Source organism: Ursus americanus, chromosome 33 (assembly GCF_024610735.1).
Source record: "Ursus americanus isolate L20-20 chromosome 33, mUrsAme1.1.p, whole genome shotgun sequence".
NCBI classification, from domain to species: Eukaryota; Metazoa; Chordata; class Mammalia; order Carnivora; family Ursidae; genus Ursus; species Ursus americanus.
The window spans coordinates 28,868,241-28,893,849 of NC_142159.1; the positions used below are offsets into that span (position 1 = coordinate 28,868,241).

The 25,609-nt window shown below is 60.7% G+C and overlaps 1 protein-coding gene across 8 annotated transcripts in view; it reads right to left on the reverse strand.

Annotated features, from left to right (window-relative positions):
• PRDM16 (PR/SET domain 16) overlaps positions 1–25,609 on the reverse strand; it is a 317,415-nt gene that overhangs the window by 198,059 nt on the left and 93,747 nt on the right. For all 8 annotated transcript variants that reach the window (XM_087858580.1, XM_045803488.2, XM_087858577.1 and 5 more), the window contains exon 2: positions 16,220–16,569. In XM_087858580.1, coding sequence (XP_087714706.1) covers positions 16,220–16,569 — 350 coding nt within the window. The remainder of the gene's footprint in view (positions 1–16,219; positions 16,570–25,609) is intronic.

The window sequence follows — 25,609 nt, forward strand, 5'->3', positions numbered from 1 at the left end:
GCCGCCACCACCCACAAGCACACTTCAAACCACACCTGAGAGCAAAGCCCTTTCCTGCACTAGCTCTGGCTGGAGACTGCGTTACAAACGCAAGTGGAGGCTTCGAGACTGTCCCTGGCAATACGCTGGTTTCCCTGGGAGCAAGCTTCTCTATCTTCACCACACACGGATGCCAAAGGCACTGAGGTCATAAAATCTGCTGTCAGAAGAGACCTGGTCGCCGCACGGCGGGGAGGTGCAGGGCGGGGCGCTGCCAGCAGTGTCATTAAATGACCTTGCACATTTCTTTCCAAATCATAAAAAAGGGATAAACAGTGTTAAGCTAGAACTCTTTCTTGGACGTTATTTTGGAGACCGAGGTTGCCGAGCTGGCTCTCTGCCCCCCACGGGGACACGTCCGCCTGCCTGGGAGCCCCCCACCCCGAGACCGTCCTCCAAGGTCTGGCTCCAGTCTCTGGCTGGTTCCTCTCCTCTGAGTCCTGGGGGCCGCCTCTACCTCCCTGGCAGCTGGCACGCAGTGGGGTTCTCGGGCTGCATGGACCTCCTGTGCGTGCCCCGTGTGGGCTGTTGCCTTCTCCCTCCTCCCCCGTGACTGGAGTGTGGGTGTGAGACCAGCGTGTGTCTCGGACTCACTCACAGATGACGGCCACTGGAGACCTTTGGGAGGCATGCCCTCTGACCCGCGCCAGGACCTCGCCCCTGACGCCCACCACTTTACTTCCCTGTGAGTAATTTCTTCACTACTGCTCAAGAAACAGGTTTATGGTCTGCAGAAAAGTAACGTGCACACCTGCCATTTCCTAAAACACCCGGGTCTGCACCCCGGGGGGCTCCTGAAGCCCCCATCTGCCGTGTCATCCCGGGGGACCCCCTGGTGCTTGAGAGGGACTCCTTGTTGCAAATAAAGGTATATTTGCTCGCCCCCGAGGACTCAGCCCCGTGCCCACCCAGCCTGGGCTTGCACACAGCTGCTCTCTCCCTCCAACACCTGAATAAAGCTATCCAGGAAAATCAGACACCCTCAAAAACCCTGGGAGCTCCACCGGAAGGCGGTGAGGCATTCACAGAGGTTTCTGAATAGGGACTGTGGCCATGAGCCCCAGGACAGTGTGCCAGTGCCCAGGACTTTCCACTATGCAGGCTTTGCTCCTGCCTGGGCCCTGGCCCGTGTGGGCAAGAGAGGCATGCTGCCCCAGCAAGCATGGACAGAGCCAGGCTCCCCAGGGACACTCAGAAACGGAGACACAGTGCCAATAAAGCCCATTCCAGATGTTCACTCACTGGGAAGTTTGACACTTGACCTCCTTACATCGCTTGGGGCAGAGGGATGACCGGACCCAGGTGAGTGTGGGTCAGTGGGCCCTAGAAGGCCACCCCAAACCAGCTCTGTGACCCCGGAAAGGGCCTTGCTAAGCAAACAGGACAAGGGTGCTCCTTGGGGCCACTGGCAAAGGGCAACGAGGTGGGTGGTTAAAGGGTCCACGACTCCAATGAACCACGGAGGAAACAGCTGGTCAGGGCGAGCGGGACCTGCTGGGGTTTGGTGGGTGTGCCTTGTGGCCGCTCTGCGCCACATCTAGAGTTGGGGCCCTCTAGATCCTTGTGACGTCCAGATCCCCACGAGACAGTGATGCGGGAATGCGGACGTGCCCCCGGTTAAGGCCAGCACATGCCGCACGCGGTTGGGGGCACAAGTGAGCCAAGAGGCCCCGGCCCCCCCCGCCCGTGGGTGGGCTTCCAACAGCAAATCAGCTTCTTGGAGGGCGCAGGAAAGGCCATCCCGCCCGCTGTGCGCCCAGCCCACGCCCCCGAACACCACGCTGCTTCTCACCTCCACCAGGCCGGCCTCATGGCCAGACTCCACGTTGTGCTTAATCCTTATTTTCTTTAAAGAGCGGATTAGGAAAATCTCATCTGGAAAATTAATTAATGTGTGAATTCAACAAATATTTACTGAGCACAGCACTTTGTCAGGCGTTTAGCGTTAGTGTGGCCCATGCGCCCTCTGCCCCCACTTTGCCGTGGGTTTGGGGACAACTTCCCCAAGCATCATTCTCTGACTCAGCTCGTGAGACCCGAAGCCACCATGTGAGCGCGTGTTAAATCTCCACCCTTGGAGAGGATGGAGGGCTGGGGGTCAGGTGTCCTTGGCAGCCGAGCTCCACTGACATGGGCAACCCGGCCCACGGCCTCCCGGGACATGTACAGGGAGAGGAGAAGGAGCTCTTTGGGGCGCCCTTGATGTGTGCGTGTGATTGTGTCCGCTGTCATTCCTCCGCGGGCGCCGGGGATTACTCTCAATGCCCCCTTTTCCCGCCCTCTGCCTGTCACTGGCTGTAGGTAAGTATATCCTCCAGGAGCAGCCCCCGCCCCCAGCCAAACAAAAGTGAACTCGCCGCCCCTTTACCCAAGAAAAGAAGCCGGAGCCTTTTCATGGGCAGTGAATGGGGCCCCTCATTTAGGCCGCATTATACCCGGGCCTTCATTTCCCCTTTCCTGCTTTGCCTCATTCAGGGGGGCTCTGACTTCAACTAATTCGATAACAATCCCGCCGGGCCTTCCCAGCCCCCGGCTCGGGAGGACATTGTCCGGGTGCGCGGCCTTCCCCCCGCGCCGGTCCCGCTCTCCAATTAGCCAACCGCTGGGCCTCTGTCCGTCTCCACTGCTTTCCTGCCGCCCGCCCACTTTTAACCATTTCTTTTTGAACAGGACTCCCGAGGGCCTTCGGGGGCGCGCGCCCCCGGTGCGGGGTCAGCAGACCTGGGGTCGGGCAGAGTGAAGACACGCGCCCGCAAGGCCTCGCCGAGGCCAGGCTGCACCCCCTCCCGGGGCCTGCGCGGCTTCGCGGGAAACCTGAAACACAACACAAGCAGCCACGCCTTTGACCCCCCAACCTTGCCTGGCTCTGGTTCTGGGAGGAGCCGAGCGAGTCCTCCGGACGGGCGGTGTCGAGAGGAACCAGGTGCTCCGCCGGCTGGTTCTGGCGGGGGTCTGTCTTCCCGTGGTCAGTTTCCCCCGACCAGCTGGTCACAGAGCGTCCCTGGTGGGTTGGGGTCTCACACTGCTGTCCTCCCAACGAACACTCCCCTCTCACGTGCTGACGCTGCTTCTCTTTGCCCCAAAGATCAGTTTCTCCTGCTTGAGGAAGACGTTTCCGGAACCCTGCAGGGAGCATTGCAGGCTGGCCGGGGTGCGAGTGCGCACACCGGGGCCCGGGTGAGGGGCTGTATCTGCCAGTTCCCACATTGATTGCCCTGCTGTTTTCCCCACACGGAAAATGTCGGGATAGGCTGAAAACACTAACCTTAGAAAAGTATGTTGCTGTCATGATCTGTGCTGTGATTCACCAAACCCCTCCGAGGTCTCCGCGCCAAGCTCTGCGTCCGGCAGGGCCCGTCAGTCAAGGCCTCCCACCCCGGCCGGGGGTCTCGGGCACCAACGTTACGTGCAGAGACCCCCAGCACCACCTCCCATCCCCTATGCTACCTGGAAATGACCCAGCCCAGGTGTTTAATCTCTAAGGGGTCTGTATGGGGTGAATTCTGTCCCCCAAAATTCACATGTCAAAGTCCTAAGCCCGGGGACCTCAGAATGGGGCCTGATGTGGAAATAGAGTCATTGCAGATATAATTAGTGGAGCTGAGGTCACACCGGGGTGGGGGAGGCCGAGCCAATGTGACAGGTGTCCCTAGAGAAAGGAACACAGTGCGTACCCTCAATGCCATGTACAGGTGAAGCCAGAGATCCTGGGGCGAAGTGTCTACAGGCCAAGGAGTTCTAGCTAGCCAGCACATTCTGGGGGAGGCTGGGGCAGGTCCCGTGGAGAAGCGGCCTGGGGACAGCGCAGGCCCCTTCCTGGGGGTGGCAGCCACCTTCCTCGCTGTCAGATGCGCGGTGTTCCAGAACCTTCTGTCACCCATTTGGTTCCTTTCCCCTCAGGTGTTCTGTTCGGAAAACACCATAGAAGGAAGGCTCACCAAGACCATTCGAGCAGCAAGATCATTTTTTCCGAGGTGTCTAATCATTGACTCAGTCCAGTGCCGGGTGGGGGTGCATGGAACCGTCCAGGGGTCACTTCTACGACCGCGGCGCGCCCCCTTCTGCACAAGGGCCCGGAGAAATGCAGGAAGGAGCCAGGCGCTTGGCTCTAGGGAGGCCGGGAGGAGGCCCACAGGGACCTCGGGGTCAGCTGGCTCATAGGGGACAGAATGCACGTGCAGAGAGAGACTGTGGCCCTGAGCTCAGGGGGTGCACCACCCATGTGGCCACATTCCGTCACAGAAAACCCTCTCCAGCTCTTCCATCCCCTCCCCTCGGAAAGATCCGCGCATTCAGGAGACAGGCTGCAGATGGGAAGTGCCTTCGGGACAACTGGTATCCCCCTCTTGCTTAACATGTGGGGAAACTGAGGCCAGTGGGGGCTGGCTTCAGTCTCAGCAGCATCCGGAGTCTGAGCCACCTTCTTCCGTCTCCCACACCATCTTAGAAAATCCCACAAATTATCCGATGCTTTTAAGGGACAAACAAAAGTCTTGAAATGGCTGTTCGGTCCCTCGCCTGCTGGGCACTAGAGGGCGTGATGCAGGCCAGGTGATCCCCACGCGGGAGGCCGATGGGCTGGACCCTCTTGCTCTTAGAACAGGTGTGTAGCCCTGGGCCCTGACCCCCGCGATGCAGGCTTCTCCGCATTCCCGTGTGTCTCAGCCTGAGGGGCGCCCCGTGTACCGGAAACGGGGGAAGTGAACTGAATGGACCAGGTATGGCTGGGCCCACGCCCCAGGTTACCTGCTCTGCTAGCAGCATCAGTCACCCTTCCTGAGACTCAGCTTCCCCTTAGGAAAGGCATCTCAAGCCCGCTGCTCCCAACGGCCGGCCAGTCTGCATCCCCACTGTTGGCGTGGATGCCCCGGTCATGAGTGGTGGAGTGCAGACCTCGTTGGGGACTGTGTCCCAAGAGCCACGTGACTCACAGGACAGCAGGAGATGCTGAGCTGTCCAGAGGGCCGGGGACAGGCTGGCTGGTGCCTAGGTCGGGCGGGGCTCCTGAACGTGGAGGTCTGTTTGCACAGACCGGAGATGACCCTCCAGCCACCATGCGGCAGGTCATCTATCCCCAGACAGGCTTCCGGGTCGACTCAGCAAAAGTGACCCCCGCGACAATGCCAACTGCACAGACAAGGGAAACCATGTCTTCTTCCGTGTGCCAGGAGGCTTTTACCAAAATGCAGAACAGATCCCTTTTCTCCTCCAGCCCACGTGAGGGCACAGAGCCCGAGGTCCAATGTCCACAGAGGGATATTAGCCACTGAGGGCAGCTGCCTTCCCAGGGTCCTCACCCAGGCTTGGATGTGACCCTGGATATACCGACCCCACCCTTTTCTCCCCAACCCCCCTGTCTCTTGGCGTGGGGCTGGAGGTCGGCGCCAAGCACAGTTCGGGAAAATGGAGGCTGCAGGATTTTCCTCCCGGAGCCCCTGACCAGGCTGGCCAAGAACAAGGCAAGCCCCCAACTCCCACTGCATGTTAGGAGCCCCAAGCTCCTGCTTCAGGTCCCGCCAACGGCTCTGAAGTCTCTCACTGTACCGGAGTCTACAGGAAGCCACGGGCAAAGGGCCAGATCCACGGCGGGGTCCCACCACAGGCCAGACGTCAGTGCCATGAAGAGCTGGCCGAGGCTCACCTTCCCTGAAGCCCGTCCTCACCAGGGACGTCCGATCGTGCAGCTGGGCAAGACAGTGGCCCCTGGGCGCCTGGGCAGTTGCCACAGTGGGCTCTCCCTGCTGGAAGGACGGAGGTGAGCCCTCGGGTTACCTCGGGGGGCAGTCAGACATCACAGCCTACTGTGTGCGCCCAGGAGATGGAGGCCCGAGACTTCCGAATTCCATGGGGACAGAGAAGGAGGCAGACAAAAGGTGGGGCTGCAGGCCTGAGCCCACCGGGGGTCAGAGTCACCTTGGAAAGCTCAGATTTGAGAAAGGGTAGCCCAGGACTGTGCAGGGCGGTGGCAGCCTAGGCAGCGGTCGGGACCCGCAGCTGTGTGTCCTCTGGTATCCCCCAGTTGGCAAGCCCATGAGGTTGGCATGCGGTGTCCAGGGACCTTCGGGGCCCAGCGTGTTCACCTGGCCCAAAGAAACACACAGCCGGGCCGGGGAGCCCCCCGGTCATTCTTCATAGACATGAGGCATATTACAAGTTCACGTGGTGGGATGCTCCCATGTGAACCAAACGCCAGTCGCTAGAGCCGCTGGAACCTTCTAGAGATGTGCTCTTGGGAAGGCCCTCAGCCCTACACATGGCGTGTGCTGGCTCGTATGAGGTCTGCCCCAGGAGAGGCCTCTCCTCCCTGGCCCCTGCAGGAGGGAGAACAGAGCATAGCCACCCTCCTGGACCTCAGCGGCTAAGGCCTGCAGGCCACTTGGTATCCTTATTGTTATTTGCAGTCTGGGTCACCTTTGGCCCGGAAGGCGGCCAGGGGAGGGGGCTCGGCCACCCTCAGGCCCTGCCCTCTTTGGCAAACACCTGGCCATGTCCCCCGGGCCAGTCCCTGCGATTCCCACGGCCGTTTCCCACTTTGGCCCGAGCCCGAGGGCGCCCATGGAAGATGAGGGCCCGCCAGGCATCGTAATCCCTGTCCCCCTCCTGGCAGCCGCCTCCGGGCCCTCTGCGGAGGGCCTGGCTGAAAGGCAGGCTGATAAATTAGTCTAGAGGGAAACAAGGCCGCTCCTACTTGTAAAAGGTCACGGCGACTTTGTTCTGGGTGAGGGTTTATCTCGGCTGCCGCAGGGACAGACAATGCCGCGGGCCTAAATGGCAGAAATCTTAGCTCCTCGTGAAATGACTGTGCTGATAAGCCCGGCGGACTTTAGAAAGATCTAAATGGGCAGGAGTGATGCGGGTATCTGCAGCACGACGGAGCAGAGAGGCCACGACGGGATGTGCAATTACACCGGGCACCGGCCCAGACGGGGGACGCGCGTCCGCCAGCCAGACTCAGGTGGCTCCCGCGGCAGGAGGACACGCAGGCCGGACCGCGAAGTCCCCCAGGCGCTGCCGCTGGAGCACTTCCCTGGGCAATGGTCACACGTGTGACGGGTGGGGCGGCCCCGGAGGATGCCCCTCGGACACGCTACGGAGGAGGAGACGCCCCCAGATACACCAGCATGCGTCCTGAGGACTGACTTTGAAAGTCCCTTTTAGGCTGTTTTATTCACTGTATTCTAAACGGCGTGAGAGGCACGGCGGGCTCCTTGGAGCATACCCTCTGTGGCTTGTAGCCAGAACCATCCACCCTCACCTATCCTGGGCCCACACTAACCACTCCCCCACAGAGAGCCCGCCCTGGGCTGACCGCACCCTTGACCAGGGCAAACCCAGCCGCGTTGTAGCTCCCGGCACCCAGTGGGACGGTCGGAAGGCACAGAGCTCTGCACCACCCTGAGCCGAGGGGGGTGGGGTGAGCACCTGCAGGGGTCCCTTGGCGATGCTGCCCTCTGTTTTGGCTGAGGCCGAGGTGGCCCGTGACATGCTGAGAACACATTCCTAACCCAGGGGTGACCGGTCACAGAAATTCTCAACTGGAGAGAAACTCTGATAAGCAGGCCAGGCCTGGCTGGGAGGTTCACGCCCTTGTCCCATGACCCAGGGAGACCTTTTATGGCCTGCAACGCCTGGGACTCTCGTCGGACCCAGTGGGAGGGAGGCCCTCGGAGGGGCTGGACCTAGGACGGCCAAGGCCATGCTGGGGTTTCCCAGCCCCCTGGCCAGCGGCTGCCCACGCTGCTCCCTGGGAGGTCAGCTGCCGGGGAGTATCTGAAATAGAAAGATTTCTGTATAAATGTGGCAGATGGCTTGTCCTGGCAGGTGGGTCCCCACCACTGCCTCCTACCTCGGGCAGGTGGGGTCAGCCCAGAGGGGGCCACCAGCACAGAGCCTGAGTTCTGTCACGGGGGAGCAGACGAAGGAGCCCGAACTCACTGCACACCTCTCCTTAGATGGGGGAGCCGTGGCTGGGCCATCACCCACCAGGCATGGCGGGGGGATGTGGCGTCCACATGGGCTGGGGGCACAGGGGAAGGGGTCGGCTAAGCCCCTGCTCCCGGCATGAGCTGGCTACATGAACTGCGAGGGCCCTCAGCAGGGCACCGAGTCTGATCACTGACCCCTGTACCAACCTACTGTGTGACCCTGTGTGACCCCCCATCCAGGGCTTCGGGCTCCCACCTGCACTGTGAGAGCAAGAGCAGCGGTGCCCCCAGTGCTATCCAGGCATGAAGCCGTGGCTGTTCCGCCACGGCTGCGGGAGGGACCCGCTGTACAGAGCTGAGAGCCCCTGGGAGCCCCTGGCCCAGCCTCACCTGCCGCCCCGAGCTCAAGCTGCTGCCGGTGGGGCGGCCAGGCTCCCCTGTGTCCTCTGCCCATGGGGACAGCCCCCTTGGTTACCCCACCCTCACTGTCTCCCTGGCCTTGACAAGCTCTGTGGTTAAGAAAGGCTCTGTTGCTACCTGTCCTCCCCTGCAGGAAAACGTCTCTCCAGGGTCCCAGAGGTGAGCAGAGGAAGGCACCTGGAAGCAGGGGCAGGAAATTCAAGGTATGCCCTGCCTTCTTCAGGACTTGGGTCTGGAGGGGACTCCTCCGAGGGCCCAGGCTCCCATGGCTAATTAGGGTGCACATTCTGGGGGACACCGCCGGAACTCTAGCAGAGTCACCCCAAATCTGCATGTTGGAAGTGGCCTGGAGGGTGCTCTGTACAACAGCTTGGGACCCAAGTGGGCGGTGAGCAGGGCAAGCGCGTGCCCCTCCCTAGCCTCTTTCAGGGTCGAAACAAAACCTTGCGGGCAAAGGGTGATCCAGACCGTGCCTCAGAAGCTGACCTGTGGGGAGGGCCCTGCCGTGTGGCTCCGGCCTGGACGCGTCTCAGCCCCAGCCGGGCCCCGGTGCTCAGGGGCCCCTGACCCCAAGGCTCAGTCTGGGGTCGGGAGAATTCCACATCTGAAGCACGGGGCCCCTGAGGGGTAGTGGCCCACCCCTGCCAGGCCGGCTGCCTCCCACAGGCTGGGCTGTGGGATCCATTTTCGAACGGCAGAATTGAGGACCGGGAGCAGAGAGAGCGCTGTGTGGACCGTGTGTGGCACACAGCAGACGCCCATGACCGTGGGCCCTTCCCCCCGTCTGTAGGCCTGGGCCACCCAGCAGCGGCCAGGTCAGCCTGCCGCGGGCTCGCGGGTCCTGCCCTGCACAGAGGCGCCGGGGCCCTTCGTCACCTTCCCTCCATGTACCATCCCCTACTTTCCTGGAGGAAAGAGAGAGAGACGGGAGCAAGGAAAGAGGTGACAGAGCCTTCTGCTCTCCGGTCATGGCCTTCGGAGCCGGCGGGAAGGGCTGAGCCAGGGCCCCATGGGAACGGGCTGCCGGGCAGAGCAGAGGGGAAGCCAGCCTCCCCTCCACCCCGTCTCCCGCCCGCTTCCTTCTGACAACCGTCAGGATTTTCCACGGTACTGCTTCCCAAGCAACCCTTTCCAGAGCAGGGGGGCTTGGTTGTCGCTGGTGTGAGAGAGAGACAGAGGCACGGGGTAAAATACCATTTAAGAAGCTGGTATTCGGGGACGTCTCTCGAATATGAAAAGAAAATATTTATTTCCTTTTTCGCTTGTGAATCAGAATGCTCTATTTAAAGAAAGTACCCTCTGCTGGATTGCGGCTGAGTTATTACCCCTTAAGGAAATAAAGGAGAACACTATCAGGGAGGTATTCTTAGTCATTCTCTCCCCTTTTTTCTGAAATTCCTTATATACCCGCGCCTCGGAGCCGGGCCTAAGATAGTGCAGGATCCCATGGCATTCTTGGGCTGGAAACGTCTGTACGCGATGTCACAGTGCTCAGGGGTGAGGGCCGAGGGTGTGTACCGCGTGGCTCCTGGACGGCGAGGAGTCCGCGCATGGGGTTCTGGGTGTGCACGCTGAAGCTGGGCCCTGTTCCCATGGGATGCAGCCCCTCGGGTCTGGATGCCCATCGGCCCATCCAGGGACAGGCCCCAAATGCACGACTGTCCAGGTGTTGTCTCTGACCATGCACGGAGCCGCACGCTTCCAGAATGTACGGTCTGCCTCCTCAGCACATTCAGAAAGTCATCGGGGGGAAAGCACCCTGCCATGTATCTTGGCCTAAAATAAGACTCCAGGCGTCCCAGAGAGTGGAAGGCTTCAGGGGTGAGTCAGTGCCAGGCAGAGGACGGCAAAGCAGGGAGGTTCTGAGACTCCTGGGGCTGGGGGACGGGACGCTGTGCCCGACGGTCCCCAGTGTGCAGAGGGAAAGGATGGCCAAGATTTGGGGCTGAGAATGCCACATTCGAATACTTAACCCGTGAGGCTGTCAGAGCAACAGGAAGCCGCTGAGTGGAGACTGCACAGTGTGGGCGGCCACCCCCCTCCGGCGCCCACGTGGCCACAGCTCTAACCCCACGGCCGGAATGACAAGACTGACACACAGTGAGACCGGCTAAGGACCACCCCAGCAGAGCGGGCAGGTGCGTCTGCTCCGGGGTGAGAGCCGCACAGAGGAGGCTCAGGTGTGGCCCCCGCACAGGGGCGTGTGTGAGCAAGCATGCGTGGGCGCACGTGGGCACGCGTGGGCCGCAGGGAGCACGGACGCCTCCCCTGATGGGCGGGGGGTGGCCCACGGGGAGACCCAATCTCGGGAACAGTGGCAGGCAGCGTCTGCTCAGGACCTGCTTGCCCCTGACAACCCATCCCCAGCAGCCCTTCTAGCGCCTCTCTGGACCCCCAGTCGACTGAACACGCTGGGCAATGGGGTGGCAGGTTTTGGAGACCCTCTGCTCTGCCAGAGCTGCCAAATTCAGGCAGGCTGGACAGGGTACCTCCTGCCCTTGGAGGAGGGAGCCCAGTCTAGGGTTTTCAGCAAGATCCAGATTCATGTCCACGCATGTGTGTGTGTGATTGTGCACGTGTGCAAGTGTGTGTGCGTCCGTGTGTGCATATGTATGTGTGTGCACGTGTGTATGTGTGCGTGCGCATGCGTGTGCATGCATGTTTGTGCGTGCGTCTGTGTGTGCATATGTATGTGTGTGCACGTGTATATGCGTGTGCATGCATGTTTGTGTGTGCGTGTGCATGTGTCAGTGTGTGCATATGTATGTGTGCGTGCATGTGTGTATGTGTGCGTGCACATGCGTGTGCATGCATGTTTGTGCATGTGTGTCCGTGTGTGCACGTGTGTATGCGTGTGCATGCATGTTTGTGTGTGTGCGTGTGTGTCTGTGTGTGCATATGTATGCGTGTGTGCACGTGTGTGAGTGCATATTTTATGTGCATGTGTGTTTGTGTGCATGTGTGTCCATGCATGTGTCTGTGTGTGTGTGTGTGTGTGTGTGCGTGCACGTGTGTGCCTGCAGGGGCAGGTCTGGGTTAAGGTCTGGATGTGGAGGAAAGAAGCAAAGGTGTTTGAGGTGAGGGTGAATGCTGGAGGAGAAGAAGGAAAAAGTTCCCTGTGGAGACCCTGGGTCTGAGCAGGACATGGAGGTGTGAGGTCAGGGGCCATGGGGTTGCAGCCCTGGGGTGTCTGTGTGACTCCCTGGCCACACCTGGCTGGGCCAGGGAGAAGGCAAGACGCAGAGGCCACCGACCCCAGGACCCCTGGCCTCTGGCCTAGGGGCCAGGGAAAGCTTCCCGGGTCCTTGGAGAAGCTAGTTCTCGGCCCTGTGCTCCTGCACATGTGTCATAGCGCCTCCGAAAGCCCTCTGGAAGACTCCATCCTGGCGATGTGAAAGGCTGGACGGCCACCGTAGGGGACAGCCTGGTGACCACCGGGCTTCATCACCGGCCCACACTCTGGACCAAAATAAGACCTCCAAACTTCCTCTCATTCTAAGGATGCTCAGCGGCCACTCAGAAAAGAAAGCATTGCTTTTCTAAAATACATGTAGGTGGGCAAGCTTGGACACCCCGAGAGGCAGCTTCCTCTGAGCCCCAGGCCTTTCTCTAAGGGGGTGTGTCCTGGATCATACTGTACTCCTACACTCAGAAATTTCTCACCATCCGAGAGTGCAGGGCTGGGTGGTAGCTTTCGCCAAGACCAGCGTCTCTGGGTGTCCAGGGACCCCGTGGTCCGCAGGGGCTGGGGGTCCCGGCCCTCGGCAAAGCCTTCCAGCAGGCCCGGGGAAGCCTGGACGAGGGGGCTTGGGGGCCGGCTGGTGGAAGAGCAGCAGTCACGGCAGCCTGAGGCCTCGGGTCTGCTTTTCCCTGTGACCCCGGAGCTTCCCATGCGGCCTGGCCCAGACACAGCCTGTTTGTTGACTGAACAAATGAACACGCGTATTACTATTCGGAAACTAAAGCCAAGGGATGAGGTAATCCACTTGAGTGAATTCTGCAGATAAATGAAACCCCATCAATTCACGTTAACATTTTCCACCAGCTTCTTAAACAGAGGCAGACACATTCATTCAACAGCTGATGTCGGAGTGCCCGTTCCAGGCCCGGTGATGCCCTGATGAGGGCGCCAGGGCAGCTGCCCTCAGCGGGCTCTCCAGGGGAGATGCCCTCTCGAGGAAGAAGCAAGCCGAACGTGGGCAATGCCGGGGTGAAAACTGCTCCTGCTGCCTCCCTCTGGGGGTCCGGCACCATGCTCCCTGCCCACTGCAGGCCCGGAGCCCCGGGGGCAGGTGGCACGTCCGAGGAGCCCGCTCCCTCTGGGCTGTCACTCGCAGCCAGCTCTTAATTAGCAAAATAAGCAGCACGATGATAAATGTCATGATTTACTCAACAAATGATCAAAATCATTGTTTTTTCAGACCCCAGGGCAATCAAATGCAATCGCGGGGTGATTTATTCTGGGCAGAGTGAGTGTGGCCGCGTCAGCCGGCAGGCTGCGTCTGGGCAGAGGGGGGCGGGAGTTTGGGTATCTTCCCAGGCAGGGGGACAGACTGCCACCCTCTGAGATGGATCCTGGGGGGCCGTGTCCACGCAGCCCACACTCCCGTCTGGCCACAGGGCTGGCCAGGTCCCAAGTGTTGGGGGCCACACCTAATGTGGCAGTCACTTCCCAGTGTGCCCCAAAGCACCGAGGAGAAGGGGGCTCAGAGTCCACACGTGGGAGGGAGGGGCGGCGTGGGGGTGGCGGGAAGGACGCACAATGAGCGACCGGAAGTGGGGAGCTCAGCATGCATCCCCGTTTTACTGAAACAAGGATGCTCCCATGACCTGGGACCTGAGGTCCTCGGTCCCCCGTGGTGGCCCCGGTGCAGCAGCAGAAGCCCGTCTGCCAGAGGGGGTCACATCACCAGAAACCAGGTGGGGGCCAGGCACCGTGTCCACCACAAAAACAGAAAACAGGACCATTTTCTGGAATGGCCCAGAGCAAGAATTTTGTTCTCAGAGTAGAAAGAAAATTGTTTCCATGGTGTTCCCAAAATGATGGGAAGAATAACCCATTTGACCTTGATTTTAAACCAGTGTCTGACTTCTTCCCCGTATGCTGGACCGCCGGACCCCGCCCTCCAGGGGAGGCCATGCTCCTGAGCCCGGACTGGGGTGCGCACCGTCCCGGACCCTCCGGGGATTGCCTTTGTCATCTTTGTAACAAGTCATCACTGGCTCTTCCTCAGTAAACTAACACCGTGTCAACTGCAGTGAATCGAATCGTCCGGATTTATAATACTTAATTACCGGCGTGAGCGTAGGCAATGACAGATCCGAAACTCGGCGCGTCACAAGAGGATACGCACTCGTGCACTGTCCCTAGGCCCTGCCTCTGACCCTCCTGGGTCTGGCCCGTGGCCCCTGCGGACACGACACGTCAGTGCTGACGTTCCTGCATCCCATGCCTCGCGAGTGCACCGCGAGCCCACAGAGGGCATCTTCGCGGGACAGCGGCCCAGGCGTCTGCCGTGGTCAGAGTGCCTTATTAGCATTCATGACTCGGGGGCTCCCCGGAGGTCCCTCTCCTGTCCAGAATCACAGAAAGACCTGGGATCCCCCCACACTGCCCCCCCCCCCCAGGCTCGGGCCCTGTTTGCAAAGGCAAGGACAGGGCCTAACTGTGAAGGGGCAGCTGAGGAACTGGTCCTGCCAGAAGCAGGCACAAAACAACGACGGGAAACCATAATCGTCTGTCTGCGGGGACACGCGGGAAATCCAGCAGGGCGCTCCCTTATGAGGGACGGCGGTTGATTTTCCTGCCCCAAAGGCCCAACCTGAGGTCTGTGGAGCCAGGAAAACCCGCCCGGACCTGATTTATTTCAGGCAAAAGTGGGTCTGCCCTGAGTTTTCAGGGTGCCCCCTCCCCTGAATCGGGGGAGGCAGTGGCTTCCCGCCCAATTCCGCCATCAGTTCTCGGTCGCAAGGACCACACCACAGTGGCTCGGACCCCATGTGACGGAAGGCCACAAAGCCCAAAGACGGATCCCAGGGGTAGGTCGCCGGTGCCCGAGCTCGCAAGGAAAACAAGGTCAGCCGAGATCATGTCACGGTGCGTCTGGAACGCTGTTTGAGGACGTAGGGTTGTGGGCAAATATTCACAGCTGGCGTGAAAGGCAGCTGTCAGGTCACGACCACGGAACAAAGCCCACTGCAGACACGGGAGCCGTGCCGCGGAGGGGAACCTCCCTCACGTACTCAGAGAACAAACAATATCGCAAAGTCAGCAGGCACCGGGCAGATCCTAGTGACAGCCGGTACCGGGCCTGGCACCAAGCGAGCAGAAGCGATACGGGCCATTTCTTTAGAAAAAGAGCAAACAGAAACTTGTATCAGAGCAGACAAGCCCAAAGTTGCCTCAAGGTCGTCCAACGCGCTACCCGTGGGGATCGTGTACCCTCTGCCCTCTGCAGGCAGCCTGCTAACTAAACAGTGAGCCTCTCTCTGAGCCTTGAAGCCCTCTCCCGAACAGCCGGGTGGGGAGAACAGCACAGGCCGAGTCTGCAAAGGGCTCCCCTTGGTCCCCTGAGGGGTGACCCCACGAGCCACGAAAGAGCAACATGCCACAGAGCCACGGGGATTTCAAACTCCTTTGCTACCACCGCACCCTGCTCTCAGGCCCCCGGCTGGCCTGCTCTGAAGGGGACCCCGACCTTGAGTGGCACACACCTGTCTGCCACCTCCAGACAGCAGGGGACACACTGGATCCCACCACTGGCGGTTGTGGCCTTTCCACGCCTTCATCCATCTAGTCGACCCGCCTCTCACCTAAACCCTCAAAGCCCTGGGCTTTCAGCTGGTGCCCCACGCCCCCGGTGTCCACACCCCACTTGCCACCATGGGCCATATCCTCTCGCCGCACAGGGCCCTCTTCCCTCCTTGGACTCTTTGCCCCTTCCTAGAGCTGACCTCCAGCAAGCACTTCTGGAAGTTGTGAAACACCCAGAAGGAATCTGGGTTTGCATCTGCAGTTTCTGCCCAGGCAGGGTCTCTGCCAAAAATACCACCGAGCATTGGCTGTGCAAGGCTGGCAGAATGGCCAGGGCCTGCAGGGAGCACACTTCTGTGGGCTTGTGGTCCCCACGAAGACCAGCTCACAAGACCCCCAAATCCTCGAGGGATGCTTTTGTGGACAGCGGCACCCCTCGCCTAACAGGCCTCCCCTCTCCCGACTGCATACAGGCTCCAGATTGTTCGGGAAGTCTGAGCCGCAGGATGTCCCTCCCTGGCAGGATGGGACTTGCCCCCCCGTTATCTGAGAAGTGGGGATTCGTCTTAGAGAGCCCGCTGACCAGGGCACGGCGGGCCGGGGGCTCTGGCACGGACGTGCAGTGGGCGTCTGGGGGCAGCAAGGCCACCAGGCATGTTTTATGAGTTGCTCCCCCATTGCAGGAGGTAGGCCCCCATCTGCAGAAGCATTCCCCAGAGTAGAGACTCCTGTTTCTGAACATTCCATTAATCTGCACGGTTCTGCAGAGACTGTAGCCTTAGCACCTAAGACCCAGACGGGGAGCACGGGTGTTTTAAGACATGAGCTCATTAAAGACACATTTCCGGGAAGAGAGCAGGCCTAGCCTATGGGGGCTGACAGGCGCCCACGAGGACCGCTGATGTTTGCTGAGTCGCGTCATGCAAGCTGCAGGACCAAATAAGCCTGGGAAATGTGACATTCGAGCGCTCTCTCCGACCGAGCCTCCCGCCTCAGGCAGCACTGCTCAGCCCGGCTTTATAAATAGATTGAACACAAGATAAATGGCCGTGATCAATCACGCTCACACGGGAATGCTCACCTCCCATCCAAAGTCTGCCTCCTTCCACGTGGCCCGGGGTGCCCCCATGTAAGGGCCAAACCTCGCCCCGATTTCCATCCTCTTCTTGGCCCAGATCCCCAGGCCGGCCCCTGGGATAGAGGACTCTCGGAGCTCAAAGTCCGGCGGGATGGGAATGTCCTCAGGAATGTAGACGGGGGCTTCGTACGGCGAGCCCTCCTTGGGGGTGAAGTCCTCGCTGGTGGGGAAGGGGGACGGCGGCCCCATGGGGATGGGGGACACAACGCTGTCCTCCGTCTCGTACTCCGCGCTCTCGCCGGCCAGCAGGTCCGGGTCGGGCTCATGCATGTTATTTACAATGTCGCCGTCACCTGAAGGAGACAAGGCAGCGTCAAGCTCTGCGGCTCACCCTCCCCCGTGCGTGACACGCGGGGACCACTTGGGACACAGGGCAGAATGGGGACTGAGGGCGCAGACCGCCACCCCCGCCCAGGAGACATCGCCTTTGCTCTGTGCTCCAGGGATGCGGGGACGCAGGGTTCAGAGCCCCCCCAGAGTTGCGCGGCTCCGCGTGGCCCCACGCAGCCCCTGAACACCCATCGGCCCCTCCTGCTTTAGGAAAGCGAGGAAAGGAGCCGCCCGTGCTCCATGAGTTTGGGAACAGTGGGGAAAGCCATCGGAGAGGGCACCCAACCCAGGGCTGGTAGTGAAGTAATCTCTCCAGAACCATTCCGGTTTGTGTCTGGCCTTGGAAATTAGGGGTCAGGGATATGTCTCATGTTCTTGGGAGGACTGAGAATTTGGATGAGCATGAAATCTGCCCCACCACCTGGGCAGCTCTGGGCGTCTTGGTGGGGCCAGGGGATGGGTTCCTGAGCTCCTGATGACCTAAGGGCCAGTTAAGACAAAGGTCCGCTGAGGTCACAAATGTGGGGTTCGTGGGGCTGCAGGTCAGTGGGTCTGAGGTCTGGTGCAGGCCTCTCTTTGGGGTCTTTCCTAGGCGACGGTTGGTGCCAAGATACTGGTACCTGGAGGTGCGCCAGGCCTGAGGCACCGAGCAGACTGCGAGATGTGGGCCGGGGGAGGAATGGGGAGAGCAAGGAGGAGCGGTCAGCCAGGAAAGCGGCTCTGCCCAGAGACACGGGAAGCGGGCAGACAGCTGGGTGCCAGCAGCAGTATGTCCAGAGTTCCCAAGGGCACGACAATCCCGTGTCCACCTACAAACCAGCACATCAATGGACATGTCTGTCCCTACGGCGGACGGTTGCTCAGTTCGGACACCCCCTCCCCTCACTGCGGCGTGGAAGCACCCGGAAAACGTGACGCTGGGTGAAGGGCGCCGGCACGGAGGCCCACACGGCACGCTCCGATCACAGGAAGTGTCCAGAAGAGGCAAGTCCAGGAGACAGAATTCATGCCAGTGGCTGCTAGGAGCTGGGGGGGAGGGGCCCCAGGAGTATCTACACGGGGTCTCCCTTGGGGAAGAAAATGCTCTAGACTGAGAGAGAGGTGTTGGCTGCCCACCTGTGTGAACGTGACAAATGAGCTATTCCTGCTCAAAAGCTGACCTTGTATGTTACACGGATGTGGATTACGCCGCGTGGAAACGGGGAGGTCAGCGAAGGGCCAGAGGGCCAGAGGGCGCCCGCCGACCTCCAACCCGGATGTTTCTGCCCAAGTCCCTTGTGCGCTGGCCTGAAACCCCGGGACAGGGACCCTGCCTCGCCCACCCACCTCCCCCACTCAGGGTAGCTTCCGGAACAGAAGTCCCCCGGGGCCCGGCGACGCTCGAGGGCAGAAGTGACTTCAGAGCCCTCACGCCGGTGGCAAACAGATACGCCGAGAAGGAAGAAAATGTTTTCTTTCAAAAGAAACCAAAGTCTTGAAAAAAAAAATCACGGGGATCACACTTAATTTAACAGCCTTCACAGAAGTAATTATTATGAAAGTGGCCAACGGTTCCCTTCTCATTGACTCGCAGGCCCCTTTCAAAATTGCAACAGCAGAAGGGCGGCTATGGCTCCCTCCGCCAGAACGCCCCGAGTCGCGGGGTCTGAAAGAACACCCCATAAACCTTCCCGGAGCCTGTGCGTAGCGTAAAGGTAAATTAGAAGGGGGTAATTAACATGCCACCTCATCATCTGGGACCGGTAAGCACAGCGCTCACACACTGAATCAGGTTGGGAGCCCCTCCCCGTGCGCCTCGGGGTGCGATGCCGTTGCCTTCCAGGACAATTAGGATCTGCTCGGGCAGAAAGTGGGGAGGGGTCCCATCCCGTGCATATTCTTCTCAGGGCTCTTTGGGGGCTTTTTTTTTTTTTTTTTTTTTCCTGTTTGAATTCTACTTCCCAAAACTCCTCACCTACTGGAGGAAAACCAACGCTTTAAGGGCATGTTTAATTTACTGGCCGAGCAAACAGTTTAGGAGAGAAAGGTGGTGTTTCCTGCTGATTAAAGGCAGGCAGTGCACGGCTGGCCTCCCACCCCCGGCGGGTACAGGGGTTAAGTGATTGCCTGAAGCCGCCAGGAGAAGCCAGGTCTCCGTTCCGCGGCCCCCGCTATTGGGGGAGAGACAGCTCTTCTCTCACAGGTGGGGTGAGGAGACCTCATCAGTGTGCAGGAGGCATTTGGAGAAAATGAGGTGCAGCAAACAGCCCCAGGCCCTGGAGAAAGCCGCGAGCTGCTGAGGGCCTCCGGAGCCTTCCGGGCAGACCTGCACAAATTGCCCAGCTCCCCAGGGTCCCTGAGCAACCGGCGAGGCAGGATCCAAAGAGCATCTTCCTCAGCCCTGAGCTCCAGCCAGGAGCCCCTCTGCCCTGGGCGAGGCGGGCACGTACAGGGACTGGGCATCATTTTCCCCAGGCCCCCAGGACCGCCAGCACATTCCAACCAGCACTCTCTCGAAAGTCAGCATGCAGAGCCAAGAACGGGAGCTTTTTATGACTTTGGAAATATAGGCTGTGCAATCGTGTGTTGTTTACTTGTTGGGAGAGCTGAGGTCCTTTATTTGGGTTTTGCGGTAATTTCAGGCTAAGGGTTCATGACTGAGTCCATCATTCCTAAAAATTCTTTTGGGAGACTTACTAAAAAATCATAAAAGCAGGGAGGAGAGGGGAGGGAGACTGGAGCTGGTGAGCCAGTGGAGCCATCCTGAGCCATGGCCACGGGGCACCTGCTGCAGGTCACCCCCCCCTCCCCGGCCAGGTCACTGACCTCTTGGGGACTTCAGGATGAAACCCTGTTTGGAGGCTTGTCACAGGCTGCTCAATCTATGAAGAATGGACATTCGGTCTCAGAAAACGGGTCAGAGAAGTGAAGAAACCTAGCTGTTCCCCGGGTCTGGACCACACGGGCTGGGGGCTACCACGTCCTCCGTCCCAACCTGCCTGGGTCCCACCCTGAGCCCTGAGTTTAGGGCTTGTTCTCTTCCAGCCCCACAGTGGCAGCCTTGTACCCCCTCCTTCCCTAATGGTAGCAAATAATCCCTGATCAGAAGCACCCCCACCCGCTCCCCAGACAGCCCCATCTAAACCTCAAAGCCCCAGCCAGGATGTCCGGGTCTGGAGAGAGCGAGACAAGAGAGACAGCCCCCAGTCAGGACGGTGCCCAGCCAGCCAGCCGGTCCCTCCCAGGCCGTCCCCTGCCTCGGCGGCAGAAGCAGCACCTCGAGGGTGTGATCAGCGGCGTGAAGACCACCGACCCCGAAGGTGCAGGTCCTCCCGCTGTTACACGGGGGAGTCGGCGGACTGGAGCCCTGACCTCGGCTGGCGTGGTGGGAGAGAATTCTTCTGGGTCCATATGTGGTTTACTCCAGTCCCTCCTCTCCTGTGTTCCGAGGAGGAGCCCTGGAACGTGCTGGCGCATCTGGCGGGGGTCGGCAGGGCCGAGGCCTGGGCGGTGAATGTGATGTGCGGGCTGTGCCAGGGAGGCTGCTGTGGGCAGGAGGGCACGGCTGTCCTCTGCATGGACACCCCTGAGAAGCGAAAGGCTCCATGTGGGGCTTGGGAGCTGAGGAACCGAGGCCACCTTGCCCTCCCTCCCTCAAGGCAGAGGGCCGGTGCTCCAGGGCCCCCACCGTGGTCCCGAAAGAACCTCCCAGGGGCATCCTGATACCAGCCTGCGAGTGCCCTGCGAGTGTCATCTTGGGAATGGTGGCACTGCCCACTTGCCAGGCGAGGGACGACAGAGAGCCCTGTCCACGTGCCCTGTCCAGGACCAGCTCTCCCCCAGGGCCCTGGGCAGCTCTCCTTGGGCTCACTGACCTCCAGAACACCCCTTCTTTACTCCAAGACTTTCTGCCTCTGGATGCCTGATGTGGCCTGCCCCAGCCCACCGGGCCGTGCGCTCACGCCACGGCTGGATACTCGTCCCTGGGGCCCCAAGCCTCCGTCCCCGTGCCCAGACAGCCCAGCCTCTGCAGGTCCACCCCGCCGGGCACGCGGGCTCCTCGGACACAGAGAGACCCACCGAGGGAGGAGGCTGCTGGCCAGCTCCTCAGCCCCACCCAAGTGGGCCCCAGGCGCCGGTTGCTTCCGGCCACTTCTACGGGCTTGCTCCTGGAAACCGTGGGGTCGAGGAGGAGAAAGATGAGCGAGAACGCCTGAAGAGAGAACCGCATATTGAGGGTGACCCCAGGGCCTGCTAAAGATGGGCGTTCACGGGGGAGTGGGGGAGGCAGGAGATTTTCGGAGGATGAGGCGAGGGCGGTATCACTAAGGGCCAGGTGCCCGCGGCCCTGCCTCGCGGCTGTGCTGCTGGCTGCACGGACCTCCCTGGGCTGTTGAGCTAAGTGCGCAGGCCGGCACCTGAGGGGTTCACAACGTCGGGACCCTGCCCTGTGTCCACGTCGGGGTGTCCTGCTGCCACACCGGGACCACAGGGCGAGGGGCGGCCTGCATTTCTCTGTTCTTACGGCTGTGTGTGAATGTACCGTGATTTCTGTTATAATCTCTACTAAGAGAGCACCCACCCACTCCCCACTACTCCCGTGTGCGAAGTGACATCGTCCCTTCGGCTCCGGCGGGTCCACAAGAACGTGTTGAATCACTCTCTTCTGTCTGGCCCGGGGTGGGGGCGAGCTCCAAAACCACAGAACCAGCCTCTGAGGCTGACGACTGGTGTCCCCAGTAAACTCGAGAAATGCCAGGGGACCTCTTGCTCACGAGGGCACCAACAGGCCTGGCGACAGCGTGTGACCAACCACGGGGACGGTCCCCGTGACGAGCAGGCGGAGAGCAGGGAGGCGGGTGTAGACCCTGCAGCAGCCTGGCCCCCGGTCCCCCCAGCCCTTCACTCTCTGGGCTTTGGAAGAAAGCAGAGAAGTTGTTGCCGATTGCCCGGGGCTGGGGAACTCCGTTATCTCCACACTCGGTGCCGACAGCGGTGCCAGGCGGGGCTGGGGCAGGGAGGCCCGCGTGGCGCCCAGCACCTGGCCCTGCGAGTGGGCCCCGGAAATCTGCCCCTTCTCCCCTTCAGGCCCAGCACCCTCCTGCCCTAATGCCCCCAATGAACTCTCGGGGGCAGATCCACCGGGAACCCGTGCCCGATGGGACGTTCGTCTGCCTGTTTCCGGGGTTGAGATGGACGCGATACCACGCGTGTCTCAGAACACTGGGCGTTATCAGAACGCGGTGCCACAGAGATTTGAAAATGTTAATTCTTACAAACCCGTGTGATACCGCTGTTCCCGTTCAGGTCAGGCACGCTGACCCCACCCTCAGGAGGTCCCCAGGGGGTGGCAGCCCTGGGTGGTGATTGGGGGCTAAAGGCGGTCCCTAATCCACCCCCAATCTGAGCGCTCCTGGGAGGCACAGGCCCCCCCATGGGTACCACCTTCTCGCTGCGGACCTGCCCACTTTACAGATGGGGAAACAGAGGCACACAGAGAGGAAGCAGGCTGAAGCCCACACCCCCAGCGGCTGTGCTCCTCACACCCAGCCCAGCCCTGTTTGGGGGGCACTGGGGCTACAGGTCACCCCACAGCCACCAGGGCAGAAGCCCCAGAAGAGGGGAGAACGGGTGTGTAGGGAACCATCTGGTTACTTTCAAAGCCGGGCCTGGGCGGGGGAGATCTGACCAGGCCTGTGTTGGCTGGGTCTCGCCCCAAACCACCGGCACAGAGCTTCCGTCCCCCGAACGCACACGCGGAGATGCCGTCTCTCCTCCCCAGAGGAAGAAACAAGGTTCTCTCAGACACAGAACGGGTGGGCGACCTGGGGTCAAACGGGAATCGCATTCTTGGCCGGTTTTCTTTTCTGCTTAATTGTGTCTCATCCCCATCGTTTGGGGCTAGAGACAGAAGTGGACGTGCTGTACTTGGGAAGAGGGAAGAATGCCCTGAAGAGGGTCTGACGTGACGACAGGCCAGCTGGTGGCCCGGGTGGGCCCAGCCTCAGGGGACCAGCAGCTCGACTTGTGGACCCCGCCCCATGAGAGCCCGTCTGGCGGTCACCTCGGGGTCTGTGGGTCAAAAGCGAAGTGTCCTCCGCTGATTTGATGAGGACCCTCAGGTGGGCACCCACATCCCCCAGTGGGGGAGAAGAGATCATGGAGAGAGAGGGGAGAGGTTGCCATGACCTCCAGGAGCTGAGCGTCTCAAGACCGGACCTCAGTGTGCTGACCTCCTCTGGTGGCCTGGGCGGCCGGCAGCAAACCCCATCCAGGCCCTACAGGGTCAGCGTGTCATCTGCCCCGCAGATCTGGGGTGACGGCCCTGCCCAGCCGTGCCCTGGGGCGCCACCTGCTTCCTGGCTGCCGCCTGGGGTCCACCCTGCACTCTGCAGCCAGCTCACGGAGCCCACGCAGGGACCCTCCCATCATCCCACAGAGGCCTCATCTCTTGCTCGGCCCTCCTATGCTCATCCTCAGAAGAGGACCCCCAATGGCCCAGGCAGGGACCCTCCCATCATCCCACAGAGGCCCCATCGCTTGCTCGGCCCTCCTGTGCTCATCCTCAGAAGAGGACCCCCAACGGCCCAGGCAGCCCCTCCGTTCGTCAGCCGGCCCCCCAGGCTGAGGGGTACAGGGGGATAGACACGCCCTCCCCGAGCAGGTGACAACGACGCTGGACGCTCAAGGTGAGTGGTATGATGTCCAGGCCTAGACCCAGCCGGCTGGAGCTCCGGGCCGCCCAAATGTCTCTTCAAGAACATATTTGGGGCTGAACATGGGGACAGACATCCTCCCTGTCTGGACACGCCAGCTCGGTCTGGGTGCTCGCGAACACTCCTGGAGCCCCACCAGGCACGGCAGCGAGCCCTCGGCCAGGAGCGCTCCCCCAGCAGGTCTGGACCCAGAGATTCATGGCTCCCCTCTCAGAGGAGCAATGGTCTCTTGTGGGCAGACTGACCGGGCCTCCTGGCAAAGCTGCACGACCCTGGGTCTGACGGTGCCAGATACGAGGACACGGGGGGGCGGGGGCCGGGGCTGAGTGGACCCTTGAGTCAAAAGGATCAGATGGACATTGAACTGCACTGGAAACCAATCTAAGATTTGTTCCTGCTCCGAAGAGACCCAGGTGTGTTTAGGAGGCAAGGGCTGACCTGAAACGGGGGCGGGGGCGGGCGAGGGGGTCTGTGGCTCTGGTGAGTAGGTGTACCCCTTCGGGGCTGAAACAATAGGAATGCATACATGGGCAGATAGGGTTTAACACGGGGGGAGTCACATCTTCTTAAAATGTCCAGAAGGTTTCCAGAAATCCAGACCAGCGCCCGGGTCCTGACTCACTCACCACTGACCTGCTTCCAACAAGCTGCAAACTTGCCACGTTAGTTCAGGAGGGTCCTCATGCTTCTGGTAACCCGTCTGGTCCCAGGAGAAGGGATATGGTGCCCATGCTTTACCCTTGGAGACACTTGGAAGAAGTGGCCATTGACGGAGCCGCCCACGTCCCCGCAGAGCCCCGTCCAGGCCGCGCTGGAAGGAACCAGGGAAGCTGCAGGTGGGCCTGCTCAGAGCACTGTCTTCTCCTTGGTTCTGCAGCCTGCGGGCAGCTGTGGGCACCGGAGGCAGCTTGCCCCTTGGGGTCATGCAGCCTGCTCGGTGCTGACTGGGCCCAGGGAGCACGTAGCCAGCACTGCCCTTGATTTAGGGGAGGCAGAATTGAGACATCACCCGGAAGTTCAGGGAGTGAGTACTTACTCACGCCCACACTGGCAGCCGGGGCCCAGCGGGGGCCTGCCCAGTCCTGATTCTAAAACTCTCAGACTCCGTTCTACCCAACCCCCATGTTCCAGCTGCCATGAGGACACACCTGAAAAGCTGTCCTGCCGTTTACTGATGGCCTTCCTCATGTCCCAAGGAAGATACGCAGGAAATGAACGGATAAACTGACGGATAGAGGGATGAATGGGTGGTGAGAAGATGAGTGGGCAGATGGAGAGATAGGTGGAGGAGTGAATAAATGCATGGATGGATAGACAGACGGATGGACAGACGGATGGACCGATGGAGGGATGGAGGGATGGAGGGGTGGATGGATAGACGGACAGATGGATGGATGGTGGATGGATGTGAGGACCATCTTGAGGACAATTCTTACCAGGGAAGGTAGAAGGCAGGAATCTTCACTGCTTCCCTCCCCAAGGATGGAACCCATTAGCACGACTCCCTGGCTCTTCTCCCCCCACTTGACTGATCAGTTAATCTGGGGCAAGTACCTGGTTTGCTCCAGCCAGCCCCCACCTTGGGAAGGGGGCCTGTTTCCCTATTGTCCCTTCAAGGATGCCCTCCCTCCACCCACATGAAGTGGCCTGCCGGGTCTAGCATTGCAGGGGTGGGGCAACCACTCTGGGTTCTGGGGCTCAGCCCGAGCCTGCCTGGCCCTCTCGCTGAGAGGAGCGGTCCAGCCTGAGCCCTTCTGGGGAACCGAGGTGAGCCCTTAGTTCTCATCTTCTGACTCTTACCTCTCCGACCAAGCAGGGAGGAGTACTGCGCCCTGGGCCCCTCAGAGACCCCAGACAGCGCCCCCTAATTCACAGCCGGTGGGGTCGCCTGCCCTCCCGCCCGCTACTCCTGCTCGGGGATAAGGAGGCACAGAGAGACACGCACTCAGTCAGGCTGGGTCTGCGGGAGCCGGCGGGGAAGACGCTGAAGTCAGATGTTTTATTTCTAGTGGAGGATTTCTGTGCGGGTTTGTCTCTGTCCAGGGCAGCCACGTGGGGAGAAGCCCCCTCCTCCATGGAAGGGGTCTTGGGACTGCAGGCCCACTTCCGGGAACAGTCTGCTAGAAAGGGACGCAGGAACCGAGGGTTCTGTCTGGCCAGCCTTCTTGTGCTTTCATCCCCTGCAGCAAACGCGATGACTGTCCCCACAGCCCTGGGCCTCGGCTTTAGGACGGCAGCAAAGCAGCCTCGCCTCCAGGAATGCCCCCGCCAGGAGCCGCCGCCACCCGGGGCCGCCTCCCGACCAGGC